Raw genomic sequence first — 9,230 nt, forward strand, 5'->3', positions numbered from 1 at the left:
CGTCTTTATACTGAAGACGCATAACCAGACGAACTACAAATGTTTGCCCAAGTTCATCCAAACGGATAATGCGTTTTAAGTATGAAAACGGCCATTGACTCAGTTTGGCTTGCCTTGTTACTCAGGTTACCACCGGAGTAGTTAACCATCAAATACAGTATTTGATGATTCAACCGTAGAAACGTCGCCCGAACATATTCCTTCATTGATGCTAATGCTTCTGTGAACTTTTTTTGCTCATGTGGAATGGGATTTAATAAACAATGGAATTTTGCACTCTGAAGTTTAATTTATGACGTGTGTTTCAAGCCAGTCAATATTTAGATGTCAATTATGATGTAAAAGTTTAAAACTTTTTTCTGTTAAAATATCGCAGGTATTTTTGTTACTGTAAGTTTTCAGTACCTATAAAGTGGAGTGATTAATTCAGTTATTATAAGTAATTATTATAGTGAACAATGATTACAGTAAATGTAATAATATTTACCAATAGAAAGCCAAAGACAAGTCCCTGGCTGAAGATTGTAGTTATTAAAATAATTTGGTCTATTCGATAGGCATATTTGGTTTGTGCTGGCACAAAGTGAATATAGCAAAGGAATTGAAATTAACTGATGGCTTTACAAACATAGTTTGTGCCAGGGAGGAAATAAAATTTAGTTTTCATGTACTCGGCTGAGTGTTTATATATGTGGCTTGTGTTTACGGTAAACTCACATAATTGAACAAAGCTGTAGTGGTGTGGTGTTGATAACAACAAAGGCGTTTCAATTGTTGCTAGACGGGTCTTACAGCAATTTGAACAATTTCCCCCTCTTGCCAGCTATCATGTTGATCTTAGGGCTGGTGGGATTTTTTGTGTTTTTTATCTGTTGAAAGTCCCTGGGTCAGCCCTGTTCATCTGCTGTCACAAAGTTAAGGGTACATGCGTTGCCGCATCGATCACGGCAAACGCTTAGTAAGGGAGACTGGTCAACAAACTGCATTTCCCGTCCTTTCCTGTCCTTGGAGATTCAGAGGTAGCAAAATATCAATGCAACGAAAGTTTTTGATAATCGAGCTATAATTATTACCTGTTGTAATTAAGATAATTAAGCGAAAGTGGCCGGTCATTCTCTCGTCACGAATATTCTTTTTATCGATTACAATACATTACTTCTTCCATCACTTACCGTCTGCTTGGGTGCTGATGACGATGTTGCCATTTCCTCAAGTCAAACCAATCTTTATTTTAAAAATAGAAAATCCTATCTCTGGATGAATGAGATCAGTGCTAGATAACCAGTTTGCCAGGTTTGATTCAGAGGAAAATTTTATGAAACACGGCCTAAAAAGAGTATATTGGCCTTGCGTAGAATTGTTTTGTTGGTGAAACGTTCCGATAGTCCGGCCCCGTGCACACTACGCCGGAGGAATTTGAAAACGGAGATTTTTCCTGTGAAAACGCATCAAATGTTTTCCGTCCACACCGCGCTGGAGGAATTTGAAAGAAACACTCGGTCAGGGAAATCACATGATCGTGACGTCATCGTCTTCGAAAAGCTCCGTTTTCAAATTCCTCCGGTTTGAAGGGCGTTTTCGAAAAGCTCCGTTTTTCTGACGGATTAGTGTGGACAGAAGGCCAAATCGTACAAATATAAACCTCCGGCGTAGTGTGCCTGAGAGTATAAACTCCCACCATGTAAACTCATTTGCATTGGTAATTGATACGCTGGGGATTATGAAAATGACACGTGTTCCACCCTATCACTCCACTTGAGGCCGTGACAGCGAAGAGGTTGGCGACCCTCCATCCCACCCAACGAGTAAGTCAGCCTTGATCTAGCTGTCCGCTTCTATTTTCGCCTGGTCTTGGGCTTGTCCCAGGCCAGAGCGATTCCCCATACCTTATTACCATGTCATGAATACCCATGGTAGAATATTAGGGTGCGTTTCTTTAAGAAAATCCAAGATTAGATTCTTAAATCCGAAAACGGATTTTGCGTTTTTTTACTAAACATATTAATCCAAGATCTCTCGGATCATGGTGCGTCAAAGGAACCGAAAAATCCACTCTGGGCAAGGATTCTTCGGTTCCTTTGACGCACCATGATCCGAGTGATCTTAGATTGATCTGTTCAGTAAAGAAACGCAAAATCCGTTTTCGGATTTAAGAACCTTAAAGAAACGCACCCTTACACTGTGACAGGACACGTTATCGGTTGGCATCTTTACTCGCTTCATTTTGTAATATTATTTTCAGCCAACAGTTTTTATTTCATTGGCACTAACAAATTTAAATCATTACCTACAGCTTTTCCTTTTTTTTAAAAATGAAACACAAACTGAGCATGTTGCATAAATCGCAAATGGATTGCAAACACTTCTGCTTAAAAACCAAGAATTTAAAACGCGCAATTTAAACTGAACTGCTAAAATCGTTAATGGCAGCTGTTGAACATATCTCCCATGACGGAACTTCAAGAGCTGGACGAGGATTTGAAAATTTGATACAACTTGGAAACTAAAAGGGCCAAACACACCCTAATAACTGCACTTGCTATCCAGGCTAAAAGAATGTTAAAAAGGAGACTAACAGTAATTAAACATGCAACAAAAATGACGCTATCAGTGCAAGATGATCAGAAGATAAATACTTATTAGGAAGTCCTTGGCCATCAAGATTCCATATACCACTTTCACTCAACAGGCCAAGGTTTCCTGTCAGCTGTAGGGGTCCATGGTGCCTCCGACACCTGCGGCAGTACTGCTGCTGCCCAGGAGAAACAAATATGTAATCCACAGTTGTACTTGATTGGTCATGAAAGGTAGTAACTTCCTGTTGCCCACCTTTGAAGTAATGCCTGTAGACACTAAAGAAGTCAAATTTGTGTCGTAGGATTGTACAGGCATTGTAGGCATCTTTTTCAGTCATATCTGTTACAGAATGCTTGCCGGTTTGTATTCCTTCTTCGTGCTCCATGAAATCCAGTGACTGTGACTGTGCAGTGTCAATCCTTGGCAATGATGAACTACTCTGTGGAGACTGAAGTTCTTTACTTTGCCCTGGATTGCACTGTGTAGAACTGGAAGTGTGAGAACACTCATTATTTCCCACATGATTTTCAGCAATTCTATAATTTGAAGGATTGCCTTCACTAGTCTCAAACAGTACTGCACCGTGGAATGAGCCATCACAACAAGATGAAACAGGATGAATTCTAGATCCTGATGCCTGCAAATTGTCTTGTCCCTCTGCATTGCTACAAGAATTTCCATCAGTTTCTGAAGACTCATTTCTCTTGGTACACGAAGTTGTAATTCCTAACTCCCATGGAATGAGATTGCTTGTTAAGGCATACTTTGGTGGATAACTGTTTCGAAAATGGCTCTGCCCAGAAAAGTTATCACGGTGCATTCCTGTGTAATCAAGGAAACCACGCACAACAAAACTATAAATTGGAGAAAATGGAGTGCTATTGAAATCTCCACAGCATATGATTGGATAGTACGAAGAACCTTCTTTACCAGGCGGGGAAATTCTTGCTATTTCCTCAAGTTCTGAAAACAAGCAAGACAGCTGTGCAAGCTTGATGTCTCCTCTTTTTCTGTTAAAAAGCAAATGAGTGTTGGACACACACACCATATTGTTAGCGTGGCGAGATGAACTGCCTGTAGTCCTGGGCTTCAACAGAACCACAACAGCTACATTGTCACGGTCCATTAGTTTGACTTCTGGTTTATTGAAGGAAACAAGCTTTGATTCAACCAATGTAAATCTTGATTCCTTAAAGAATGTGGCACATCCATCTGTCTTATCCCCAGATCTTTTCTTGTACAATCCAGCATAACCTTTAATTGTCAAATGAAAATGATGGCTTCAGTATTTGTGACATTTTAGTCGATTACAGTTCCTGTGAGTTTTTAGTAAAATGTATTAAGGTGACAATCAACCAGTTCCTGTATTAAAGGTTAGAAAAGAGCATACGTGTAGATAATGTAGTCCTTTATGTTCCAATAGTGTCATGTGGCACAAAATTTAATATTCAGTCAATTTGTATGTATTTTGGACATCAAAAAGTTCTTTCAGAGATCGGCATTTTTAAAGCATAAAATCGTAGACACTCCCATATCAGACTAGATTAACCACCCCAGGTACATTTTGCAACTTTTGCTTGTTACATTTTTATGGTCAAGTGAATATCTGATTAACAAATCGCACACCACAAGCTGCAAATTAAGCTAATGTTTTGGAACATATACCCAATATGAACAAGGAATATTATACTTTCAAAAGGTTTCCTTTTAGACAATCTTCAATCCAATCTGTGACATTCTGCAGGTTTTAATCTAATTATTTTTCAGTTTTCAGTCTTGGGCTCATTATAGCCAGCTAGTAGAAAGTACTTACACATAATTACATCAAGTCTTTGTACATATTGTACCATTGTCTTTTGTGGTGATTTATGGCATATCCCGAAAAATACCTTTCAACTTGTATATTTTTAATAACTTGTGGTCTTTGGGTCTTCAGTTACCACCTTTAGAAAAATACAGTACATTTCTTCCTACCAGGGCTTAAAGAGTTAAAAGTGTCTATTAATCTACTGCTACATGTACCAAATCAATGGACCAACATAGTTTGCCAAGTGCAAAGACAGTTGTAAAATAAATAAACTGAGCGATAGTTGGTCTAGGCAGTGTAAGTTCTTGATCATTATTTTGAATGTTAATTGTCCGAAGCAAAGTGACTAGTACACAACTTTGAACATTCTTTTCTTGCACCCGTGACCCAGCAGTGTTTCAGTTTGCAGTGAACTTTGTTCTTTGTCAATTTCTGAAAACAGGTTTCATGTAACCTGATCTATACCAAAGTGTTTACAATTTTGTACCTTTTCCTCTCAGCTTGGGTTCAAACCAGTCTTGATAATGCTGTATCTCAACTTCTTGAAGGCACACAACCTAAAAACAGGAAAAAATTTCTAAACATGTAAATGGCAGGATTGCTTGTTCTTTTGATGACATATCATGACATATCAGTTACAAATATCGAAGTAATATAATGACAGCCTGAAAAATGACTCTTGGTAAAATCATAAATAGTGAAAGCATGTAAGAAACTGGACTGGCTTGTCAGGTTACCATTTTCAAGTACATTGTTATTTAAATCTGGAGCATTGTTGTGACTTGTTTATTTCATTATTCTTTGCCTGCATGAACAAGCAGATTGACTTTTGCTACCTGTGTAAAATAAAATCTCTCTTAAATAATTAAAATTTTACATATAAAATACACACGTGTGTTAACATGTGTGCGGTGGCAGAACTAGGGCCCCCCTTATTTTGGGTAAAAAAAGAAGAAATCACAGAAGGAAGAAAAGCCAGCAGGGCAAGCAAAAGAAAACTGCTCCCCTGCCCCACCCCCACCTAGAACAAGGTCTGGATCCGCCACTAGTGTGTGTGAAGAATCAAATGAATTGTATTTCCAGTGCTTTTTTTGCTATACACATAGAAGCCATTAGATATTATACTATGCCAACAAACAAAGTCAACAAAACTACTAGGCTACCGCTCTTATTTTAATACAAACTTATGTTAACAAGATTTACCAAAAGATTATTTTATGGTCATTTTCAATAGCCCATCATGCTATTCGTAAGTGAATGTGAGATAATTATCGTTGGCCATATCCTGCTAAAGGAATATTTTTTTTTGATATTAACCTAACTTACATCAGCATTATAATAAGATAGCTCTTTTAATAGATTTCTTCGCCTGTACTCCCAATGTTTCAACCACTCTTCAGTGCCACAGTACAAATGGCTATTGGAATGTAACAAGCCATCAGCCAAGACATTGTACGAAACTACTGTAAAGCTGAAATTACGGCTTCTCTGTTGGTGATAGCACCTCCTTCGTAAATAGTGCCATCTACGTCCCAAATCAGATGGCGATGTGAAAAGGGGCTGTTGTAATGATGGATCACTTTGTTCCATATTGTTTCCTTGATAACAACTAGTGGCCACTGAACATTGTTCTCTTTCTTGCTCTAGTTGCAGTGGTCTGTTTGATGATGTACATGTACTAACAGCACTGTGGTGTGACAAGTCTGAGGAATACGCTGGAACAGGAGCACAGTGATCATGGATCCCAGCATTGTTTCTACCAGCACCTGCATGAACAGAATATGACAAGTCTTCTCTACAGTCCAGTAAAATTTCATATATTATTTCCTTCATAGATCCATAGAATAAGTCTTGAATTATTGTATTAAAAAATTAACTGGATACAAAGGGTGAGGCCAATATACCATAATAGCATATTCAGGTGCAAATGATTTTAATCCCTTTTTATTACATTTCCCTTCATAAGGTTTCATGCAAAAATGTGAAATGGTCTATTTAATTCTATTTATTGATCTATAAAAGCTGGTGTGACATCTCATGATTTTTTACCTTCTTATTAATAACTGTAAATGTAGATCTATAGATGTAGATGTGACATAGATAACTATGTTTGGGTTGCACTATTTCCAAAAGTTTTCATCTCGTCATATCTGGTCATGATATTGACAAATCAAATGAAAAACAAACAATGCAAAACAATGTCCTTAGTGCTGAGAACAAGAGGTGCAGATTAAAATAGATGGAACAGGTAATTATAAACTTCTTTATTATATAGACACGAGTGTTTTACTGGAAAATACACCACTCAGAAAATTCATACGAAACTACATCTGGGACTCCACTAGTGAAGATATCCATGATTTCACTGATATCAAGTTTGTCTCTTAAATTGTACTTAAATTTGTTGGTGTATGATCGAAACATCTTCGGGTCTTCCTAGAAGTCTTCGGCAATCTTTGGCAATCTTCAGAAATTTTAGGAAAATGTTCGGCAATGTCCATGTGACCTTCGGACAAGTTTTATAGAATTTTCAGAAGTCTTCGGAAAGTGGTCAGAAATCATCAAAAACGCCGTCATCAGTAAAAAAATTTTCTATATAATAAAAAGAACATTACACGTTAGCTTGAAGATATGAATTTTATGTTCTCGTGACAAGAACAATATCTCATGAATGAGCGCAGAGAACAAATGAGATATTGTTCTTGCCACTCGAACATAAAATTCATATCTTCTCACCACTGTGTAATATCCTCTATTCATTATATAAACACCAGTGAAATACCAGGATTTTTCCTTTTGCCAAAAAATCATATCTTAATCGTGCGCAGTGAAGATACTATTTTAATCTTTCACACTGTGAAGATATCATTCCTTTTTGATAACATTTTTCTTTTGTCCCTTTAACTACACTTAAATTTGTTGATGTATGATCGAAACATCTTCGGATCTTCTTCGTTCGTCTTCGGCAATCTTCGGTAATCTTCGGAAAATGTTCGGAAGCGTTTGTCTGGCCTTTGGAACAACTTTTAACATAGCGCAGTGTAGTGTAACTTAAATCAAAACTCGAATCATACCAAAGAAGCTAGCTTGCAATGTAATGAAGCAGTGAATGAAGCCGACATCGCATATTTTCAACACAAACCACAAACCTTGCGTACCTTGCGAGGATGTACTTTGCCCTTCGCGTGTGTTATTTCTCTTCATATTCAACTCTCCAACTTGTTCCTTTCCAGAGATCTGATATGTCTCCCCTTCGCAATGGTACTTCACCTTTTTGGCAGCAGGAGTAAAGAACGCATTCACAGATTTCATCCCGATGTCATCATTTGGCGAACGACTCATTCAATGTTTTGCTTTGTTTAGGCTAACATGACGTACCATTCGCTCCACCATTCGCGCGAGAGCCCGCGCGCACTACAAGTGGTGAGTGTAGACAGTTGCATTATATAAGTTCTGTAAGACATCAAAGAGAAAAGCTCTATAATGTTTCACACAAGTACACAAAGAAAGCACTGGACATTTGCAAGCCAGCTCGAGTTAATGAACATCCGGCAGGAAGTAAATAGCGCTTACTGTGAGCGTTTCTGCGAGAACTTTCCGGCAAAGAAAGACGTGGACTTCTTAGGTGTGGAAGAAGGGATGAAGTTGATAGAGTACTACCAGATAGTTTTGATTGAAGTTTGTGACAAGTTTCAACCTCAAGTCTCGAATGCCGTGACAGCAACAGCCGTAGCTTACTTGAAACGCTTTTATCTGAGAACCTCCGTTATGGATCACCCTCCTAAAGAGATGTTCTTGGTGTGTTTATACATGGCTTGTAAAGTAGAGGAACATAACTTGTCGGTAGATAGATTTGTTGAAATCCTACCAGTAGATCGAAGGGAAAAGACCAAAGATTTCATTCTAGCCCATGAACTACTTCTTATGCAACGCCTGAACTTTCATTTGACAGTTCACAACCCATACAGACCTATGGAAGGATTCATCATTGATTTCAAAACAAGATGTCCAAAGTTAGCTGATCCTGAAAGATGGCGTCCTGCAGCTGAGGAATTCCTTCGTAAAGCCCTTATGACCGATGTTTCCTTGCTTTTTCCGCCGTCACAAATTGCATTAGCTGCACTTTTCAGTGCCTCCCGTGGATCTATAGCTTCTTATATTAGCGCAAATCTTGGAGAGCATCAACAACATGTTCTTAGCCAAATTGAAAACATAGCAACTTTGGTCAATGGCCATGCGAAATCCACAACGAGCAAAGAACAAATTAAAACTTTAGAGCAGAAATTAAAAGCTTGTCGAAACCCGGAAAACAATCCTGACAACAGACTGTTCAAGAAAAAGAGAGCAGACCGGGAGAAAGCAATGGACGAAAGTATGTAATTAAAGAAGTAAATAAGCACCTGATATCAAAAAATAAAGTACCTTGTATGAGAGAAAGCAGAGTTCATGTGTTGGCTGTGTATTAAAAATGTATTCTTTAGGGATGAAGTCACTTTAACTACTGTGAAAATATAAAAAAATTAACTTTGAGTTCATGTTAATTGGATGGAATGGCAAGGCGTTTCTGCTGCTCCACTCTTCCCCTACTATGTCCAAGTGACAAGTTTCAAAATTGTACGGTTCAGAAAATATCCACAGAAGGGATTGGAATTTCCTGGAAGTGGGGGGTGGGGTCTGTAAGACCAAAAATTTTAAAGAAAAGTTCGAAGCTTTATTGAAATTTCCAGAGAGGTTGAGGGGTCTTCAAAAAATTCCATTCCATGGGGGAAGTACTGAAACTACACAGTTGAACTGAACAGTACCAAACCTTTTTATTATGTATATCACCTTTTTTTATTTTATTTTA

General features: G+C 38.0%; 3 protein-coding genes across 5 annotated transcripts in view; 1 reads left to right on the forward strand and 2 right to left on the reverse strand.

The window, feature by feature from the left end:
* Nucleotides 1-9,230, reverse strand: part of LOC145479801 (guanine deaminase-like) — a 121,952-nt gene that overhangs the window by 55,225 nt on the left and 57,497 nt on the right. The gene's annotated exons all lie outside the window — the stretch shown is intronic.
* On the reverse strand, nt 574-7,771 carry LOC145479794 (RNA 2',3'-cyclic phosphatase ANGEL2-like). 2 transcript variants are annotated; one of them, XM_081458246.1, is made up of 4 exons: nt 7,543-7,771; nt 5,711-6,150; nt 4,872-4,941; nt 574-3,831 (listed from the first exon to the last, which is right to left on the reverse strand). In XM_081458246.1, the coding sequence occupies exons 1-4, from the start codon at nt 7,724-7,726 to the stop codon at nt 2,582-2,584; spliced, it is 1,944 nt and encodes a 647-aa protein (XP_081314372.1). In that variant the 5' UTR covers nt 7,727-7,771; the 3' UTR covers nt 574-2,581. The 2 variants fall into 2 exon arrangements, with proteins under 2 accessions (XP_081314372.1, XP_081314371.1); XM_081458245.1 differs by having other exon boundaries at nt 7,534-7,771.
* On the forward strand, nt 7,772-9,105 carry LOC145479797 (cyclin-H-like). The gene has a single exon (XM_081458251.1). It carries the CDS (start codon nt 7,868-7,870, stop codon nt 8,762-8,764), a length of 897 nt encoding a protein of 298 aa, XP_081314377.1. The 5' UTR covers nt 7,772-7,867; the 3' UTR covers nt 8,765-9,105.

The sequence above is a fragment of the Orbicella franksi genome, chromosome 2 (genome assembly GCF_964199315.1).
Source record: "Orbicella franksi chromosome 2, jaOrbFran1.1, whole genome shotgun sequence".
NCBI lineage: Eukaryota > Metazoa > Cnidaria > Anthozoa > Scleractinia > Merulinidae > Orbicella > Orbicella franksi.